Source organism: Felis catus, chromosome C1 (assembly GCF_018350175.1).
Source record: "Felis catus isolate Fca126 chromosome C1, F.catus_Fca126_mat1.0, whole genome shotgun sequence".
NCBI lineage: Eukaryota > Metazoa > Chordata > Mammalia > Carnivora > Felidae > Felis > Felis catus.
Genome location: NC_058375.1, coordinates 188,740,178 through 188,763,136, shown reverse-complemented (window position 1 = coordinate 188,763,136; position 22,959 = coordinate 188,740,178). Strand labels below are relative to the sequence as shown.

The window sequence follows — 22,959 nt, the reverse complement described above, 5'->3', positions numbered from 1 at the left end:
GAAACTATTATAACCCTGTATATTAACTATACTCAAACTAAAATAAAAAAAAGAGCACAAAAGAAAGAGCAAGCACAGGAACTGCGATATTGGGTTTGGGTTTCTATCTCTTATTGACAGTTGTTAACTAGGGCATGGGATATTGATTGCTTGGGCTGAGGATTTCTTAGAAGCAGGGTTTTGAGCCTTCTCTTCCTTATTTGGTCAGGGGTTTTCTGTCATGGCACCTGCCATCTTGGATCTGTCTGGTCTGATCCAGCTTCTTGTGGAGTGCTGCTAGGACAGGCCTCTGACTTTCCAGATAGATGTACTTCCTCTTTGCTGGCCTCTAGGCCTCCTGCTAGATCCTAACTAACTGCCTACTCTATCAAAATGAACAATGACTTTATGTTCCACCATTACTGATAGTATGCATGCTACATAATTTGGGAAAGGATAGGGCAAGCAAGTTAAAAAGAAAGTGCACATTGCTAGGTAGCAAATAATTATAATATTTTTCCTTTTTTAAAATGTTTATTTCTGAGAGAGAAGTATGTGCATAGTGGGGGAGGGCAGAGATGGGGGAGGGTCAGGGAGAGGTGGGGAGGGGCAGAGAAAGAAGGGGAGAGAGGTTCGAAGCAGGCTCCACGCTGAGAGCTGAGAGCCTGATGAAGGGCTTGAACTCACAAACTATGAGATCACAACCTGAACTAAAGTCAGATGCTTAACTGACTGAACCACCCAGGCATCCCTAAACATTTTTTAAAAAGTACTAGGCCAACAGAAATGGATTTTGTTTAAAAACTAAATTGCAATATTAAAATGGGCTAGTGAAAAGATTGTATTTCACATAAAAAATATATATGAAAACACCTCACTAATAAAAAATGTTAATTTGAAAAAAGTAAAGTATTTCAAATTAGAAAAGTCTTTAAATTATCATATTTAATTCTCATGAGGACATGATCAGATGCACAATCAAAAATTACTTTGAGATAGGGTGCCTGGGGGGCTCAGTCAGTTGAATATCCCACTCTAGATTTCACCTCAGATCATGATCCCAGGGTCATGGGTGGAGCCCCCTGTTAGGATCTATGCTGAGCATGGAGCCTGCTTGGGATTCTCTCTATCTGTCTCTCTCTCTGTCTCTCTTCCCACCCCCATCCCTCTCCCTCACTCACACTCTCTCTCTCAAATAAAAAAAAAAAATTACTTTGAGATAGACTAAGACAATATAACATTTATGGAAAGAAATTTGATAATTTTATCAAGAGTAAAAATGCTTATGCTGGAGACTCTTAAAAACTGAGAACAAACTGAGGGTTGATGGGGGGTGGGAGGGAGGAGAGGGTGGGTGATGGGTATTGAGGAGGGCACCTTTTGGGATGAGCACTGGGTGTTGTATGGAAACCAATTTGTCAATAAATTTCATATAAAAAAATGCTTATGCTGTTTAGTTACTTTATGTCTAGGAATCCAAACCAAAACATAGTAGTCAGAGATGCAAAAAATGACATTTGATGTTAAAAATATTGAAAATATCTAAATGTTCAACAATCTGGGAATGAATAAAATAGATGTAAAAAAAACATATTATGCAATATTATGCATCAATTAAAGACAATTTTGAAAAAACCTTCAAACCAGTCCCTGTTGACAAATGCTCATATCATGAGAAATATTATCAACATATTTGTAGGGCCCACGTGGATAGTTCCCACAAGTCCTGGACTCCATACAGCCAAGCCATTTCACAGAACCATTGAATTCTTTTTTTTTTCTCTTTCAATTTATTTAAATTCAAGTTAGTTAACATACGGTTTCAGGAGTAGAATCCATTGATTCATCACTTACATATAACCACTGAGTTCTATCATTCAACCTCACTCTCTCAGGGTGCAGATGAAGAAATTGAGGGCCAGAGAAATGAAGTGATTCACCTGAGATAATTCAGCTAAGTGGCAGAGCTAGTTCTCTGCTTTTTCTATTACCTCACAACTATTTTACTTATCTCACAAACTACCTATTTTACCAGCATCCATTGCTCAATTTTGCATTGCAGTTTTTTCCTGTGAAAATACTTTTACCTGAAGGGTATAGACAAAAATGGAAAAATTAATTGGACATAAAATTGTAGGGCAGGTTTAGGAGAAATTAGAAATAATCAATATACAGTTAAAGGTTGTAACTAAGTGAAATTCATCATCATTTTAAACCCTTTCTTCCTCCTTTATATTTTTTAAAGTGGAAATGGGTAGAGCTCTAGCTTCTGTGCTTGCTACTACAGTTAAAATCTATGGAACTGTAAACTCTAATGTAATTAAAAATTAAAATGATCTCAGTGTTTCCATGGAAATAAAAAGACTTCATGAATAAATAATTACTATTATGCAACTGATATAGAAGTCTGTTACTCTGAAAACCACAAATTGTTTTATATCTACCACATTGTTTTATTTTGTTCTTTCCTATATCTTTTGGTTAAATTCTTCTTGAAAGTTCAAATACACTCATAGTTTTGATTCACATAATTCTAATATCAAAACATTACAATGTATTGTCAAATGTTAATCAAATCTAAAAAGAGAGGAAGGATCTTCTTAAGAACAGTTAATATATTTATATAATTCTAATCATCTTTTAAAGCCAGAATTTATTACTGCCACCTAAAACCATATTTTAGGTAAAAGCAAAATAAGTTTAAGAAGTTTAATGTTTATTAAACATAAAATTGAATGTATAAAAAAAAACAAAAATTGATCTTTTTAGGTAGTTGCTTTTAAAAAGACTAGATAGAAAGCAGAAAGACTTTTCTGAAATATTTTTTTTTAAGTTTTTTTTTCAACGTTTTTTATTTATTTTTGGGACAGAGAGAGACAGAGCATGAACGGGGGAGGGGCAGAGAGAGAGGGAGACACAGAATCGGAAACAGGCTCCAGGCCCTGAGCCATCAGCCTAGAGCCTGACGCGGGTCTCGAACTCACGGACCGTGAGATCGTGACCTGGCTGAAGTCGGACGCTTAACCGACTGCACCACCCAGGCGCCCCTTCTGAAATATTTTTATAATTAAGTCTAGAGATCTGATATCCCTCACTTGTAGGGGAGCGTTACACATATATTTGGTATATTAAGGGTTTACCACCTTATATTGTAATGTCTTTTGAACACCACTGTTATAATACACTGAATATGTATTTGTTAACTAAAGGACTGAGAATTTGCTTTAATTTGCAACTAATCTAATTTGAGATACTTCTTGCCCTGACATTTCCTCACAGGTTCCAAAGTGGACTCAACTGACGAGTTCTAAGCATTCGTGGCATTCCTTTTAACTTCTTAGTCATATTTCCTGCTCTAGCTAACCTTTATGTTGGAGGGCCTCAGGGCTAGATCCTGGGCATTCTTCTCTTCTTTATCTGCATTTTTTTTTCCTCAGGTGATCTCTCTGTTCTCTAGTTTTTCATTACCATCTATATGTTGATAAATCACAAAAATGTTTATGTCCAATCCTGACATCTAGAGTTGTATCTGTAAGTGCCAACTTAACAGTTCCATTTGGAAGTCAAAACTAACTAGGTTCAAAAACGAGCTCTTGATTTTCTCTTCCAAGTCTATTCTTTCCCATCAGTCTTCCTCAACTCAGTAAAATTTACTACCATTCATTCACACAGTCGCTCACAGGTAAAACCCTGGCTGGAGTCATTCTTCATTCCTTCCCTTCCTTCACACACATCCCCACATGCCCTCCCCAACAGCCAACCAATCAACAAGTCCTGATGATTCTATCTCCAAAATATAACCTGAATTTTTCCATTTCTCTTTGCCTCCTGTATCACTATCACTCTAGATGCAAATCACCTAAGCTCTCATGTGTGTGCCATTCTAATAACCTCCTTATTGCTCTCCCTGTTTCCATTCATGTCCCTGTATAACATATTCTTCTACAACATATAAACCCAGGTATATCACTTCTCCAGTAGAAATACTGTAATAGGTTCTGTTTTACTCAGAATGAAATTGACACTGTGATTACCACTGACTCCACACCATCTTCTCTATTGCCTCTAAGCTAATGCCACACTGCTCTGCTTTCTGCCCTTAAATACCTTTTTTCCACATCAAGGCCTTTGCATTTACTGTTCCTCCTACCTGTGAAGATCTTCTCTCTGCTTTCTGAATGATGGCTCCTTTTCATCTCTTGAATGCTATCTGCCTAATAATACCACCAAATAACCTGTTGATAAAGCAAAGCTACGTTTTTTGCTTATTATAGTAAGGAGAATACTACTTTGACAGATCTTAGCAGTGTGTCTGAGGAGGAAGGACAAAGATAAGATATTTATGAGGTTTTGGGGGTCTAATTTGAGTTTTTCAATGCACGGGCCCCATTAGTATTGCATAAAGTCTACAAGGCTGATGGGGAAAACTCAAGTCATGTTACCCATCAGAGTCCTCCTCACAGAAGTGGGACCATCTTAGTACCTTTGCCATGCCCAGTCATTGGCTGAGAGCAGCCTGGGAGAAGCATAGCTTCTGCACAGGCACCATGATAGATCCAGAGCAGCAGCTGGGGCCACTTATTAATCACTCCATCTGCAGCAGGAGCTCTGAGGGCTCATTTTCATTGCTGCCATGGCCTACCTCTTATGCTGAATAGATTTATCTCTCCCCACAGGTCAGATTGCCAGTCTCCCATAGTTCTTCTGGCCCATCTTCCTGAAATGAAGGAACCTCTGATGCTCAGAAGGAACCTCTGATGTTGCAGTTGATCTCTGGAGCTAAAACTGGTATTCATGCTCTCCCATTTCCAGGAGTTATTCTAATTTCCCTCACCCTCAGGTATTACCTCACCAGGTCTTGGAGCCTTACTGGTGTTATGACTCAAATTTTAATTCCTGAGAGGACTGAGTGACCATTTTGTTCTTGTGCAGACACTGCTGCATGCATCCATTCACAGTTACAATGGGGCACAGGAGGACCAAAAGGTGTCCAAATGGATCATCTAGGCTCCACAAGTAGTCCCCCTGCTCTAAGTCCTTCTGCTGATCTGGGTTGATCACTCCTCCCAGTATGCTGATGCCTCTTCTTACCTGTTGGTGCCTGGATACAAGGACTTTAAAGTGCACTGACAGCAGCCTTACCTTATAGTTGAATAAAAACTTTGTGTTCCCCCTGGCAAGAGTATGCTCGCTTTGGGGACCAGGACCTCCAAACCTACAGAGCCCAGAATTAAAAGGATGGGAAACAAAATCTCCCAGTGTGTCATTGGAAATTAAGGTAAATGGGGCTACTCCTGCTTCTGTCCCATGGTTACTGGACCCATGTATTCTTCCTGTTGGAAACACAGCACTATACAGAGGTCTCTGATTTATGCATAAATTACCTCTTCAAGGATGGTATCCACCCTTTCAGAATGCTGCCTCTGAGTTAATGCTGAAGCTCTGCTTTTAGAAGGCCATTTCAGCATCCTATCAATGTATCCTCCTAGGTGCAAAAATTTCTTTAAGAAACAAATATCTCTCTGTAATTAAACTGAATATAGTCTTACTTTCTCCATTTAACCTATATGATCAACTTTTATTTCTCCCTAGACAAAACTAGAAGACAGAAAATGAGGAATTACTTAGTTTTTTTTTTTATTTTATTTTTTAATTTTATTTTTTAAAATTTACATCCAAATTAGTTAGCATATAGTGCAACAGTGATTTCAGGAGTAGATTCCTTACCCATTTAGCCCATACCCCCTCCCAAAACCCCTCCAGTAACCCTTTGTTTGTTCTCCATATTTATGAGTCTCTTCTGTTGTCCCCCTCCTGTTTTTATATTATTTTTGTTTCCCTTCCTTTATGTTTATCTGTTTTGTCTCTTAAAGTCCTCATATGAGTGAAGTCATATGATTTTTGTCTTTCTCTGACTAATTTCACTTAGCATAGTTTTTTCTTTTTTTTTTTTTAATTTTTTTTTAACGTTTTATTTATTTTTGAGACAGAGAGAGACAGAGCATAAACAGGGGAGGGTCAGAGAGAGGGAGACACAGAATCTGAAACAGGCTCCAGGCTCTGAGCTGTCAGCACACAGCCCGACGCGGGGCTCGAACTCATGGACCGTGAGATCATGACCTGAGCCGAAGTCGGCCGCTTAACCGACTGAGCCACCCAGGCGCCCTGCATAGTTATTTTTCTAATGAGCATGTTTGTCATATTGTCTTTATGAATTTTAAGGAAACTATGTATATAACAAAATCCAAAAATATTTTCATGTCCTATAAATCTATTCCTTCCTTCCTTCCTTTCAATTTTTAGAAGTAAGCTCTAGGCCCAACATGGGGTTGAACTCAGAATCCCGAGATTAAGAGTCACTTACTCTACCAACTGAACCAGCCAAACACCCCAATCTATATCTATTTTTAAATAGATAAGAATAACAATAAAGGGGCACCGGGGTGGCTCAGTCAGTTAAGCATCTGACTTCAGCTCAGGTCATGACCTCACAGTCCACGAGTTCGAGCCCTGCATGGAGCTCTGGGCTGACAGCTTAGAGCCTGGAACTTGCTTCAGATTCTGTCTCCCTCTCTCTTTGCCCCTCCCTACTCGTACTCTGTCTCTCTCTCTCAAAAATAAAATAAAACATTAAAATTTAAAAAGAAGAATAACAGTAAAATATAACTGTTTAGTGACCAATGTCACTCATTGTTTTCTTTAGATTTTGTCCAAGTATTCAAAGCCTATGTATCAATTAACTCAGTTTAACCTTTATCTGAGGTGTTTTTTTTTTTAATGTTTATTTATTTTTGAGAGACACACAGAGACAGAATACGAGTGGGGGAGGGGCAGAGAGAGACGGAGACAAAGAATCCGAAACAGGCTCCAGGCTCCAAGCTGTCAGCACTGAGCCCGACGCGGGTTTCAAACCCACCAACCGTGAGATCATGACCTGAGCCGAAGTCAGACACGTAACTGACTAAGCCACTCAGGTGCCCCTGTCTGAGGTTTTTAAGTTAGCTGAGGAACTAGAAATTGAAATTTTAGTTAAGTATAAAGTTCTTAAGAACTCTGATATTAAAGTTTTTTTTAAGTTTGTTTTTTTTTAATTTAAGTAATTTCTACACTTAACATGGGGTTTGAACTCATGACCCGAGATGCAGAGCCACATGCTCTTCTGACTCAGCCAGCCAGGCATCCCAAGAATTTTGATATTATAGAAATAACTTGAGATTATAAACTTTTTAAAGATATCCATCCATCATCACAATTTTTTTCTAGTTAATCATGAATCTAAATTTTTGTAAACTTAATTTATAGAAATAATGATAATAATAATTTGTCCCATAAAACCAATGTAAGATTAGAAAAAAAATTAAAAAAAAAACCAATGTAAGAAATATATAAAGTTTAAATTATAAGATATTCAATCTTCCTGTATAACTAGCATACTGTGTTGGCATTAATTTCATATATTAAAGTCAGGAAGATAATTGTTTTTCAATCCTTTAAACCAATATGATTAACTCATTCTATCAGGAATACTTTATGAATATTTTCTGTATAATATATAAACTTTGTATTCATAAATGAAATTATAATAAAAACCCTTTAAATCCTGGTTCAGAGCCTTTCATCTTGGAAGCAACAAGTTTTTTCTTCTTTTCTTAGTTTTAACCAGAAATATCTCTTAAAAGCAATTTTTTAAAAATGTTTATTTGTTTTTGACAGAGAGAGAGACAGAGCATGAGTGGATGAGGGGCAGAAAGAGAGGGAGATGCAGAATCCGAAACAGGCTTCCGGGCTCCAAGCTGTCAGCACAGAGCCCCACACGGGGCTTGAACTCACAGACTAGGAAATCATGACCTGAGCCGAAGTCAGACGCTCAACTGACTGAGCCATCTAGGAGCCCCTCTTAAAAGCAATTTTAAAGAAACAGAAAACAGTTTAATAATTTTTCTTTCTATTGTAGAAATTCATTAGATATTTCTAGATTGAGTACATAATGACAGAATAATTTTTTTTGTCAATTAATCTCTAATGTTTCCCTACGGAGGGAAAAGAAGAAAAGGAATATGAATTAAAAATGAGAGGGAGCCAACTTTAATCAAATACAAAATTAGCACTGGAAAAGACTAATTATCTTTCCTTACTTAAAGACAGGGGAAAGTTTAGATGCAAGAAAACCTATTTTGAAATACATGCACATAAGAGAGGGTGAGGAAGCAGGAGGAAGAGTCAGTCATTACAGCTGGTTTAAAGATTAATTTAGGCCCCCTATACAATTTGATTTCTTTGATTAAAATGCCAGTAACTGTTAATACTTGAAGTATAAAAATGAAAGGGGTATTTCTTACATTAAACAGAGTGATCTTTCTCTTTTAGACCAACAAGACTATATCCTTATGGGGTATTTTGAAGGGAAGGAGAAAAAGAAGGAGAGACAGTACAGAGGGAAACAGGAACACAGGATGAGGAAATAGAACAATCAAGGACATCATATTAAAATTGTGATTTGAAAGGATCTAGAGAAGATATTTCTAAATTTTTCACATTTTTTTCTTGCCTTTACCAAAGAATCTTTTAAGGAGGCAATTTCATAATCTCTTGACTATATTGGAAGTTTCCTCTTAAAATGTAGACAACTGTAGGGGTGCCTGGGTGGCTCTCAGTTGGTTGAGTGGCCGACTTCAGCTCAGGTCATGATTTCATGGTCCATGAGTTCGAGCCCCACGTCAGGCTCTGTGCTGACAGCTAGGAACCTGGAGCTTGCTTCTGTGTCTCCCTCTCTCTCTGTCCCTCCCCCGCACATGCTCTGTCTCTTTCTCTCTCTCTCAAAAACAAATAAACATTAAAAAAATGTAGACAACTGTATATTTGAGATATTGCTTTCTTTTTGCTTCAAAGTACGTCCCCAAAAGAACAATTTTGTTTATATGAGAAGTTCCCCCAAAAAACAATTCTAATTCCAAATAATCCTTTTATCATTTTCAAAGTAATACACAGGCCGCCTGGGTGGCTCAGTCAGTTGAGTGTTGGGCTCTTGGTTTCACCTCAGCTCATGAGGTGGGATAGAGCCCAGTATCAGGCTCCATTCTCAGTGGGGGGGCCTGCCTGGGATTCTCTTTCTCTCTCCCTTTGCCCTTATTCCCTACTCACATACTCTATCTAAAAAAATAAAAATAAATAAAAGAAAGTAAACAAGACACATTTTGATTCTAGTATAAATACATATAAGATGCAGGAGTCCAGCCCAGTATGGCTATAGAACCAGACTAAAGATAAACCTATGAGTCTGATAATATATAGTCAAATGTGAACCTTGAATCTTAGGGACCCTCTCCTAAAGAGAACCAGACCCTCACGGACAAGATAAAACAAGAGTGGGCAAAGTTCTCATTAAACTTTCATAAATGACTTGAGACAGTTTTTCCAAAGGATGCCAGTTTGAAAAGAAACCTTCTGAACCTACAAGTTTACACCCATTTTTATCCCTATGAACTTCCTCTTAATAGATGCACAATGAAGAAATTACCAGGACAAACAGTATTGACAGTAATAATGCAGATTTCTACCAAATAAAAGTTTTTCAAACATTATCAATAAATGGAGTTTATTCCTAGACACTACTCTCAAACTAAACAAAACAAACTTAAGCATTTGGAGTATTCGATAAAAATATTAGAAATCAGAGCTCAAACCCAACATGAACTTACCTTACCACTGTTATTGGAGAGACCCTGTGTAGGAGGCTCAAAGGGCCTCAGAAAAGCATGCTGTTTCCAAGGTGACCAGATTTTGATAAGACCTCCATGACCGTCAAATGCTGGCTCCTTTAAAATACCTCCAAAATAACCTGTTGATAAAGCAAAACTGAGTTTTTTGCTTCCTGTGGTAAGGGAGAATACTATCTGGATAGTCTTAGCATTTCACAGGGGATATCAGAGGAGCAATAATTAGGAGTTCTGGGATCTAGTTTAAGTTTCAAAGCAGAAGATCTGATTGGAATTACACAAAGTTTATACATAACACCTTTTTGATTGGAGACTGGGAAGTAACACTGTGAAAGTGATTCTTTCACAATATTTTGCCTTCTTAGACTAATCTGTTGTTCCTTCCATAACCTGAATTGTTCACTTTGGAACTTCTTTGATTTACAATGTTTTTTCCTTTGTTTGAAATGATAGTACTTATCACACCATTTTACAAATTGATTAAAAAACTGTCTGCCACTACACTGTAAGCCCCCATAGAGCTGGGATTGGGTTTTATTAATCTTTTGTATAACCAACAGGTAACACAGTGTCTGATTCTCAATAAACACTCAGCCACTGTTGATTATGATTGGACAAAAACACATAAACATGCTGACTAATCTGATTTTCAATTGGTGGACATGAACTTTAAGTGAACCCTTAATCAAGTAGACCCATTAATAATACTATATTTCATTTGCCTAATTACTCTCATACTAGCTTTTCTCCCCAACACACTTCCCCCCTACATACCCATATTCACAGTTACCTAAGGGCCTGGCTTCTTATTTACTGAGAAAATTGAAGCAATCAAAAGAGATTTGCACAGACTGTCACTTGTACAGTAGTAGCATCTTTACCCATGTAGTCTCCCTTGTCATCCACCCACAGATGAGGTATCCATGGTCCTATCTAGAGTCAAACCCTTTATTTGGACACTAGATCCCATCTCCTTTCTGCTTCTCAAAGACATTTCTTCAGCAATTTTCTCCCCTTGACAACTTTCCCTTCTCTCTTTAGGTTGTTTTCCATTTATTTTCTATAAGGACACTCTAAAATCTTAAATGTGGATGGTCATTCATTCAAAAATATTTTCTAAGCATCTGCCACTGTCATAGATCAATGAGCAAAAAAAGACAAAGATCCCTAACCCTGAATTTTATAATTTAGTAGACAGAGACAAACTATAAAGTGTATTCTTAACACAATGGCCAAAATGATCCTTTTAAAGGTAAGTCATATTATGTTGTCATTCTTCTGCTCAAAACATGCTGTGGCTTCCCATTTCCACGCAAAGTAAAAGGCAAAATCTTTATGATGGATTGTAAGACCTTACATTATCTGATTCCCTATTACCTCTCTGACCTCATTTCCCAGTACTCTCTCACTTGCTCACTCCACTCCAGACACATTAGCCTTCTTGCTGACCCCCAGGCACAGCAAGCACTTCCCAATCCTGCAGTTCCCTCTTACTGCACTACTCTGCACGGTATCTGCATGACTCTTACACTAAGAATTTGCTTGCATGTACCTTCTCAATGAGGCCCACTCTGTTGTCCTATTTAAAATTGTAACTCTTGGGGCGCCTGGTTGGCGCAGTCGGTTAAGCGTCCGACTTCAGCCAGGTCACGATCTCGCGGTCCGTGAGTTCGAGCCCCGCGTCGGGCTCTGGGCTGATGGCTCAGAGCCTGGAGCCTGTTTCCGATTCTGTGTCTCCCTCTCTCTCTGCCCCTCCCCCGTTCATGCTCTGTCTCTGTCCCAAAAAAAATAAATAAACGTTGAAAAAAAAAATTAAAAAAAATTGTAACTCTTACCATACTAACCCCATATTTGCCTCTTTCCCTGCTCCATTTTTATGGAGCCTGTCAACCTAACATATAAGTGTATAATATACATATAACATACTTACATATAAATATATATATACTTACATATACCTATACTTACATATAAATAATATATATTACTTACATACAAATATATATAATGAGCTTATGTTTATATATACTTATTTACTATGTTTATTTTTTATTATCTATCTCCCTCTACTGGACTGTAAGCTCCAAAAGGGCAGGAAGTATGTCTGTTTTGTTGAATGAATGAATGTCCATATTTAAGATTTTAGAGTGTCTTTGTAGAATATAAATATAAAAAATCCAACAGCTTCTATAAAGCAATTATAGATGCAAGTCACGGCCAGAAACTTATTATACAATTTTATTATAGTCATCAAAAAATTACTCTATCACTTCCATTTGGTCATCATATCTACTTTCAGAAATCTGTAACATTTAAAGTTTCACCCAGATTTTAGGAAAGCTTTTTGACTCAATGGACTCCTTTAATGAATCATTTCAATAAGACTTTAAATGTAACACACACTAAGCAAAACGTAAAATTCTTAGTCTGGCCTTCTAGAATTTCTACCATTTAACCTCTCTTACCATTCCAATCTTTATCCCAGCTTCATTCCTTCATTGAATCTTAAAGTTCTGATCAAAATGAACTTTAAAATGTACTCCCAATGAGCTATATAATTCCATCTACTTGCTCCTTGAATTCTGGACATCTGCACTTTAATCTCATGTTCATATCCTGTCATTAAAGATCCAACTCAAAGATTCTATAATGAAAAGATCACTTGTTTTCTGGACTGTGTGGCAAAAGGAATGTGGAATGGTACTGGACAGACCTTGCTACCAATATTATCACTTAATAGTTGTTTAATGACCTCAAGCAAGTTATTCAATTTCTGAATTATAGTTCTCCAATTTGTGGGAGTCACCATTAGTGGCCTCAACAATAGTTGAGTGAATTCTGTCTTACTAAAATATATTTTTTCTTGGAGTGGTGCCCAAATTTTAAAAGAATTACGTTTTCTAGCATCCCCTGTAACCAGGATGGTCATATAACAGTTCTGACCAATAAGATAAAAGGGGAAGTCGCAGACGGGTCTCCTAAGACTTTTGGTTCATTCACCCAGCACAGGCCCTTTGCTCATTCCATTCTTGTCTGAACTCTGATCAATGCTGGAGGTGGAACAACCACCATGGACAAAAAAGCAACAAGTATGCAGATGAAAGTCACATTAGAGATGCTTATATGAAAATATTAAAGGTTGCTGTGTTCCTGGTAGCCTATGGAACCACCATACATCCCTGGTGAGAATGTCCTCAGATTTGGTTTCATAAAAAAATAAGATCTCTTTATTTGATTAAACCACCATAATCATGTCTTTGTTGAACACAGCCAAAGATGCTACCTAACAGACACATCACTTTGAGAATAAGGATAATGTTTACCTTTCAGCATTTAAAATTTCCTTGTTAATATTAATTATAAAAAGGAACATATACTGAGTGGCCTGTTACAGATTCTAAGATCTCAACATAGGTTAACTCATTAAACCCTCATAACAGTTCAATTAAGTAGCTACTACTACCATTCATTCAGAGGAAAGAAAAATACTAAAAACTGAGAGTTCAAGTAATTTGTCCAAAGTTACACAGCTAATAAAGAGGAAGTGGGATTCCAATCTGTCTGACTTCAGAGCACAGGCTCTTAACCACCAGTCCAAGCTACAATAATAAGAAACTAATTATGCCAGGTGAAATGCCAAGTGCTTTAACCAAACAACGTAAAGCACCAAGTACAATGTCTGGTGTTTACTGAAATGTCAGTTCTCTTCCTTGTAAGTAATGTCGTCACCTTCTTCTTAATTATTTTATTTTATTTTTATTTGAGAGAGAAAGAGAGAGCACAAGCAGGAGACAGGGGCAGAGGGAGAGAGAGAGAATCTTAAGCAGACCCCACACTCAGTGTGAGCCCAACATGGGGCTTGATCCCATGACCCTGGGATCATGACCTGAGCTAAAATCATGAGTGGGATGTTCAACTGAGCCACCAAGGTGTCCCATCTTCTTCTTCACTCTTATATAATTTTATCCATATTCCTATGATCAAATTAACCATTTTCTTTTTAAGTTTATTTACTTAGAGAGAGTATGCTCATGTGTTAATATGTGTGAGCATGGGGAAGGGGCACAGAGAGGGGGAGAGAATCCCAAGCAGGCTCCATGCTGTCAATGTGGAGCCCAACATGGGGCTTGATCCCACAAACTGTGAGATCATGACTTGAGCCCAAAGCAAAAGTCGGACACTCAACCAACAGGGCCACCCAGGCACCCCTCAAATTTACCATTTTCTATCTTGTATAAAGTTATATATCTCATGTAATAGACACTACGCTCCAGTAAGGTAAACTTTTAAATCATTCATTTTGGTATCTTACATGGCCTACATCCTAAAGAAGGCTGAATCATGAGTGGTGGAGCCATGGCAGTGGACACTGGAAACTATACTATCAAAGGTGGTCCTTATACAATCAGACAGTTCTGGAGATTACTTTGGACCAATCCTATACCCTAAATTCCACAATTATATACCTACTTGTCTCACTCAGATTTGTTGTACCTTACTCCATCTTGTAATCTATCCTTGTGCTTCCCTCATAACCTCCTACTTATTCTCCCAACTCTACTGCTCCTGCAGAAACCCAAACGTGACATGGCATCCACATTGTCTGGAGAACTTCTGTATCTAGTCAAGCTAGAGTAAAAGTAACCAGATTTATCCTCCTGCCTGAAACAACTATAAAATTGGATAAAATATATGAAACAATGATTCTCAAAATGTTACACATGATGAGAGAGGACAGTGATCCCTGAGAGATATAAAACAGATGAGATGAGGCCTATGTTATCCCAGAGAGCTGTCCAAAGAGATTCCAGGCTGTGGCACATGGGGTAGAAAACCAGGCAGAACCTCTCAGGGCAGAGGAGATAAAACTTGGAATCGAGGAAGGCCAAAGCAGCTAAAGTTTGTAGGACAAAGTACTGGAGAAGAGAGAGCTATATAGAAAACTCCAGAGATCTGCAAAAATTCACTCCCTAGCATTCAAAATACTAATGATCAGTGCATGAGTATAAGGAAATTACTTGAGACTAGGGAAAAGAACAACCTGAAAGGATTTGGGAACAACCCTCTAAGGTTCATAGGGTTCAGAAGAATACCTCTTCCACCAGCCAGAGTAGAAAACCTCATTAGTTCAAAAGCAATGTACTCAGAAGGGATTTGCCTCAATAGTGAGACAAAATTAACACTAGATTAAATGCTGCTTGGTCCTACCTAGCAAAGCTTAAAAGCAAACATTAAAGGAATAATCTGTTTCCAAAAAACTCAATTGTGTCCCAGAAAAAAACTCAAGAATATTTATAAGAATAAAAAAATATCCAGCACTCGAAAAAGGTGAAAGTTATGTCTGACATCCAATCAAAAGTTACCAGAAATGCAAAAAAGCAGGAAAATATATAAAAATAATATATACAAGATAACTGATTATTTAAAGTGTAAATAGTAACAATGCATTGTCAGGTTTGTAATCTATATAGAAATAAAATGTGTGACCACAATAGCACAAAGAAGGGGAAAGATGTGAGTATATTATTATAAGATTCTTATACTGCATGTTAAATGATGGAATACTACTTGAAGGTAGACTGGGATAGTTAAAGATGTACAGCATAAACACTAAAGCAATAATTAGCTAACAAGTCAATAAAGGAGGTAAAATTGAATCATAAAAAAAGGGCAATTTCACCAAAGGACAGAAAAAGACAACAAAGTACAGATGGAACAAATAGAAAGATAGAAGGGAAGACATAAACACAACCATTTCAATAATAACATTAAATGCAAATGAAACCCAACATTTGTGAAATATGTAAAATATGTAAAACAGGATAATGCATCCTGATGAACAAGTATGATTTACTCCAGGAATGCAAGAATACAAGGCCTTTACCCTTCAAAATTTAATCAAATCTTAATATATTGAGAGACTAAAAAAAAGAAAATGATCGTATCAATATACACAGGAAAAGCACCTGACAAAATCAAATATTCATTCCTAATAAAAATTCTCAATAAGCTAAGAACAGAAAGAATCTCATTCAATTTGACAAAGGACATATACAAAACTTATGGTTAACACCATAACAGTGAAAGACTAAATGCTTTTCCCCTAAAATCAGAAACAAGGCAAGGATGTCTACCCTAAGCCATTCTAATCAAAATTGTACTCTAGGTTCTAGTCAGTATAACAGTTGAGAAAAAGAAATATAAGCCATCCAGATTGGAAAAGAAGATGTAAAATAGCATAACTGTCAACGTAGAAAATCTAAAAGAATCTACCAAAAAGCTATGAAAACTAATAAATGAGCTACCAAGGTTGCAAGATAGAAGATCCATATAAAAAATCAACTGTATTTCTATATTAATGCAAAAATAAGACATTGAAATTAAAAAACAATGTCATTTATAACTTCTTAGTGATAAATCTGATAAAAGACATGTGAGACCTATACGTTAAAAACTCTAAAACATTGTAGAGAAAAAAATAAAGTATCAATATTAAGATTTCAATTATCCCCAAATTGATCTATAATATTCTACATGATCCCAATCAAAATCCCATCAGGCTTTTTTTAAAAAAGAAACTGATCAGGTGATTCTAAAATTCACATGGAAAAACAAAGAACTAAGAATAGCCAAAACAAAGTTGAAAGGAAGAATAAGGTTCAAAGACTTTATTACCTGACTTCAAGATTTATTATAAAGCTATAGTAATCAAGACAGTGGTATTGGCATCAAGAGGGACCAGAGCTTCTCAGTCTCAGTACTACAGACATTTTGGGCCAGATAATTCTTTGTTGTTCAGGCCATCCTATGCATTGTACAATGTTGAAGAGAAGCTCTGGCTTCTATCACAAATCAATATCTCCCTAGCTATGAGAATTTAAACTGTCTCCAGACTTTGCCCCATGTTTTTTAGAGGCAAAATTGCCCTGGTTGAGACCATGGAGATAAACAATAAATCAATGAAAAAGAACAGAGTCCAGAAATTCACCTATATGTATGTGATTAGTGGATTTTTCATCAATGGTATAAATTTAATTCAATAGAAAAATACAGTCTTTTCAGAAAATGGCACTGAAATAACTGGATATTCATATGCCAAAAAAGTCTTGTATTATGTATATAAAAATTAACTCAAAATAGATTATGCACCTAAGTGTAAACTCAAAAGTTATAAAATTTCATAGATGAAAACAGGAGAAAATCTAATCTTGGATTAGGCAAAGGTCTTTTAGATACAACACAGAAGCATGATCCGTAAAGGGGGGAAAAAGGTACACTGGACTTAATCACAATAAGAACTTCTGATCTTCTACTCTTTGAAAGATTCTGTTAAGAAGGTGAAAAGAGGGGCGCCTGGGTGGCTCAGTTGGCTAAGCGTCCGACTTCAGCTCAGGTCACGATCTCACGGTCTGTGAGTTCGAGCCCCGTGTCAGGCTCTGGGCTGATGGCTCAGAGCCTGGAGCCTGCTTCTGATTCTGTGTCTCCCTCTCTCTGACCCTCTCCCATTTATGCTCTGTCTCTCTCAGTCTCAAAAATAAATAAACGTTAAAAAAATGTTTTAAAAAAGAAGGTGAAAAGATAAGCTACAGATCAGGTGAAAATTCTTGTAAATAACATTTCTAAAATGGACTTATATCTAGAATATACTTTTTAAACCTCTATAAGAAGAAAACATTTCCATTTAAAAATGAGATAAAGATCCAAACAGACACTTCACTAAAGAAAATATACAGATGGCAAATAACTCATGAAAAGATGTTTAACAGCATTGGTGACTGTAGAACTGGAAGTTAAAACCACAATGGGATACTACTAGACTACACAGCATTGTAATATGCCTACAATGTCAAAAGCCTGTCCATACCAAGCATTGGCTGGAACTCTCATACACTACTGACAGGATCGTAAAGGGGTACAATCACATTGGAAAAACCATTTGAGAGTTTCTTAAAAAGTTAAATATATACCTACCATATGACCCAGCTATTCCTCTCCTAGATATTTACTCAAGAGAAATGAAAGCATCATAAGTTCATACAAAGACTTTTATACAAATGTTCATAGCAACTGTATTTGTAATAGCCAAGAACTGTAAACAACCCAGCTGTCCATCAACAGGTAAGTGGATAAGCAAATTATGGAATATTCATACAATGGAATACTATTCAGCAGTAAAAAGGAACGGACTATTCAGACATCTTGCGACACAGATGAATCTGAAAATAACTATGCTGAGTGACAGGGGGTGCCTGGGTGGCTCAGTTGGTTAAGTGTCTGACTCTTGGTTTCTGCTCAGGTCATGACCTCATGGTTTCATGAGTTCAAGCCCCACTTGGGGCTCTGTGCTGACAGTGTGAAGCCTGCTTGGGATTCTTGGTCTTCCTCCCCGCCCCCCTCACTCACATTGTCTCCGTCTCTCTCAAAATGAACTTAAAAAAAAAAAAACATATGCAACATTTGCAACTCATATATGCTGAGTTACAAAAGTCATATATAAAAAGGTTCATACTATATGATTTTTATAAAATTATAGACAAAGCAAATTGATCTCTAATGACAGAAAGCAAATCAGTAGTTGTTTGGGGATGGTGAAGTGTGAGTGGGAGGCAGGGAGAGAAGGGTATTACTAAGAGGCATTAGGAATCTTTTGGAGGTGATGGATATGTTCATTACCTCAACTGTGGTGATGCTTTCATAGATGTATACATTTATCCAAACTTATTAAATTGTACACTTTAAATATGTACAGTTTGTTGTATATCAATTATACCTCAATAAAAATATTTTTAAAACCCTCTGCTGGTATCTGATTCCTACTTTGTACTGTGGTTTTAGAATTCTTTATTTTCTTGAGATATGATTGACATATAACACTAAGTTTAAGGTATACAATATGTCAATTAGGTAATTTATATTTTGCAATATAATTACCACCATAGTGTTAATTAACATCACTATCATGACACAGAATTATTCTTCCCTTTTTGTGGTGAGAACAATTTAGATGTAGTCTCTGAGCAATTCTGAATTTTATAATGCAGTATTATTGACTATAATTACCAGGCCATACATTAGAATTCCAGGATGTATTTACTAATTGCAAGTTTGTACCCATATAATATTTTCAAAGGTTTTCAATATTAACCATACTACTTATTTTTCTAATGAATCAAAGTTAGAATTCCTTAGGGGCACGTGGGTGGCTCAGTTGGTTAAGCGTCCAACTTCTGCTGAAGTCATAATTTCACGGTTCGTGAGTTCAAGCCCTGCATCAGGCACTGTGCTGACAGCTCAGAGCCTGGAGCCTGCTTCAGATTCTGTGTCTTCCTCTTTCTCTGCCCCTCCCGTGCTCGCATTGTCTCTCTCAAAAATGAATAAACGTTAACATTTTTTTAAAATTTAGAATCCCTTAGCGAATTTTTCTTTAATTCTGATTTATTCCTGAAGTTTTAAGAATTCAATGAGCAATGAATATTTGTATTTAATGATTGTATTCATAGCTAACATGTATTTGGCAAAATTACACTAAGGCTTTGCCATTACAACTAAATTAATTAAGTAGAATTACTGATACTTAGATATCAAAGCAATACACCAATCAAAATGTCTAAAGCCTAAATTAGCTGATGGGGAATAGTTAATAGAGTGCCCCTTCTGGAGAGAGTCAGATTTTCTATGGTCCCATAAAATAGGCAGGGAGGAATAAAGCAAAAGAAGCAAAGAGGAAAAACATTAATGATCTCTCCTTTTTAAATCACATACTTCTGTCATTACACCAAAAATATAAAGCTGTACTTAAAGATGTCCAGTGTCAAGATGTGAGAAAAAAAGAATTACTAATATTACAGGGATTGTTTTAAAATGTTGATGGTTGGCTGAGCTGAGAGTACTAAATGTGTATATATACCTAATGTAATGATAATAGGAGTTACTGGTAGTTATGCTGAAAAACTTTCAGGTTCCAAATTGAACATAAATCTCTAGCCAAAGTTCTCAGGTATTTAAGGTGTTTATTCAGCATCTTAAAGATGAACAAAACTACCACTATCCCCAGAAAAAGTATTAAAAAGAAAACTAACAAATTTAAGAAAAAAAACCACAGGATTCTTTTAATGAAAAAATTACATTATAACAAAGACACTATACATTGTTACAATATATATATATATATACACACACACACATTTTAAAACTTTTTAAAAAACCTGGTACAAATTAAATGACATCTTTCTCATACTCACATGATTAAGTATTTTGACAGGATGTAAAGATGAAACACAAGCTGGTGGGCCTCAAAATTAGAAACTCTAATGCAGGACCAGATCCCATTTTCTACCATTTTTGTGACTTTTAGAAAACATTTATCTTGGATAAGACAAGGTACTTCATGTAAAAACTTTTTCTTTTAAGCATGTTAACTGCTTGTGGAGAAAATTATTATTGAGGGAAAAGCCCACCATGGTGGTGTTTATCTATAATTCACTGTAGCAAATATAAAATTCACTGGGAGGCTTTGGAGCATGAAAACTACAATGATGAAAAAAGCTCAACTGTAATTATAAATTTCTAACTGCTTATTTTGAATGTCCAACTTACTACTACAGATATTACACCTTGTAATACATGACACAAAAGAGCATATATCAAACTTTGCTGTAGAGCTGTTAGGAGAATGCCAAATATAGATACTGAAAATTTTATGCACTTGTATTTAACACCCTGTGCATTTAAAAATTAATCAAATATTTAAAATATGTAAACACACTTTTATAAAAGCGATGCTAAGCACCCTTAAAATACAATACTGATATACTGTGACTGAACATGCACTTAGAGGGGAAATGAATTTTTAAAAATTTAGAAACCATTTTTAAAGAGCTACTCATTGAAATACTTACATGAAAATATTGATAGTTCCAGTTTCTACCTAAAAACCAAAAGAGTATACAATTAGGGATTTAAACCTTCCTTCATGCTCTTTTTTAATTTTGTTTTTTGTTTGTGGGAAGGATGCACTGTAACTTTCCTCTTCCTAATGAAAAAAACAGTACCAGAAAGAGACATTCACAAAGAATGAAGTGAGAGAAATATTTTAAAACTATATTTTGTTCTTGTTCAAATGCCAAAGTCTGAACTCTCTAACATCTCTTATCCTCACAGGTAACTGACTAGAGTTTGTATCTTAACAAGCATTTCTCCTTAGCAACTCAACATCAAAAAAGAAAAGAATGTCTCCAAAGGAATATACTTCAATTGGTAAAATATTTAATAATAAGCTATTGCCATTAATGAAAAGTCAATATTATTTAAAATCCTGAAAAAAGTTTCCATAAAAATTAGAAATAATAAATTAAAAGGATATTACCTACAAATGCAATAAAACTATAAATTCAGACTTATACCCTTTACGTACACACAGACTACGAGAAAGCTGGGTTTGAGGTAACTAAGAGCTATGTTTAACTTAGAGTAATATAATCAGATTTGGCAGACTGCCTCTGAAATGCTGACATCAAATATTTTCAGTTCTTAGGAAAAAGAAAAGCTATTCTAATTAAAATTCTAATTAAAATCATATATGTAACTAAATATCAACTTTGTATTAAATAGGGGTATAAATAATAAATTTTATATTAAATAGGGTATAAATCTAAAGAGCACGGATTTTTAAGAGTTCCACTCATGTCTAATTTAACAATGCTTTACTTAGGTACATGTTGTATACTTGCAACAATTAAAGTGAATTAAGAATGGGAGACTGGACTTTAGAAAAGCCAAAAAGGATTCAGTCATGTAAAATATTAAGGTTAAATTTCATATTACATTCCATATACTTTGAATATAAATATTAATATCCATTTGAAATCCTTATTACTTTTAAATAAAGTCTTAAATATACCCACAAACGGTCCCTGGGGTGAAAAAAACCCTTTAAATTGATTTCTTGACAGCTTATAATTGACATTTCTAGTTCACCAACCTTCCAGAAAACAAAAGCTTATAATGAATACAGTGATTAGTACTTATTCAGTATTTCAAGTAAATATACTTACTCAGCAAGCAAATATAACACATCAGTTGTTTTAAATATGAACTAAATTTTAAACTACAAATACTTACCTTGAAATACTATAAATTCTAATACCACTAATTCAGTAAGAGCTCTGGCATAGAAAAATAAATACAACTCAAATTATTTTCTAACCAGAGCTGAATCTTCAATACAAAGTAGGAAAAAAAAATCTTTTGTGGATATCAAAAAGTTCCTCAAATTATCTGTCAACACCAGGGAAGTTTATTATTCTTTCTGAATTCTCTCAATTTCTATAGTTTTCTATCCACATGTAGTGTTTTACCTAAAATACTATATAAATCCATGCAATATACATTTATTTCTGTTGCTTATCTGATTAATTCAAATTAAAACTCTAAGTACTTACCAAGACATTTTAAATTTCTACTAGATAACTATTAGTATGCTATTGGTTTGTAGTTATAAGTATAAAAATTATAATGGAAGAAGCCAAAATGCAATTACAGTTTCCACAGATGTGAATACTGAGCTTTATGTTATGATGTAAAATCTACTATGGTTTTATCTTTCCTAATGAGACAGACTACAAATATTCTCTCCCCTGTGCTAATTTAAAGAATTTCTTCACAACTTTAAAGAGGAAATAATTTCTTTTATAACTTTAAAAAAAGTCAACACACATACACACACTCACACACACACAAACTCACACACTATTTTTGTTGTTGTTCTTGTTTGTCTTTTCAGAACCCAAATCAGATATTTCCAAGGGATTAGTTAGATAACTATTTGTGTTCAGACTATATTGTCATGGATAAGTTCAGATGGTCTTTGGAAATACTGGCCTTATCAGATAATCAAAAAGCATAAGAATTATACAAAATAAGAGGAATAAAATAGGTTCCAAAAATATGGACTTGGCAACAAACATATCGGTTTTAAATCAAAGTTGCTCATTGAACCAGTCTTCAGTTCACTTATCACAATGCTGCGCTTTGATAATATTCACCTTCTTTTTTATGACATTATAAGTCACCCAAGTTGTAAATTCTGAAAAGCTTCAATAATTTATGTAGTAGATAATTTCTTACAGTCCAAATTTTTTTTTGCTTCCATAGACAATGCTGGTTCTTTGGGTTCTTGCTTAACTTGGTTCACAGAAACGGTACCTTCTGGATTTTCTCCAACTTTAAAACCAAACATAAAAGAAAAACCCTAAAGGTTAATGTA

General features: G+C 35.6%; 1 protein-coding gene across 14 annotated transcripts in view; it reads right to left on the bottom strand.

The window, feature by feature from the left end:
• Positions 1 to 22,959, bottom strand: part of CARF (calcium responsive transcription factor) — a 100,910-nt gene that overhangs the window by 23,989 nt on the left and 53,962 nt on the right. For 3 of the 14 annotated variants that reach the window (XM_045034310.1, XM_045034311.1, XM_045034305.1), the window contains 2 exons: positions 22,821 to 22,916; positions 9,678 to 9,817 (listed from right to left, as the gene is read on the bottom strand). In XM_045034310.1, the coding sequence (XP_044890245.1) occupies positions 9,678 to 9,817; positions 22,821 to 22,916 (236 nt within the window). Of the gene's footprint in view, positions 1 to 3,017; positions 4,215 to 5,002; positions 5,465 to 9,677; positions 9,818 to 19,688; positions 22,917 to 22,959 lie in introns of those variants that run through there. The other 11 variants (XM_045034307.1, XM_045034312.1, XM_045034313.1 and 8 more) reach the window with 11 other exon arrangements.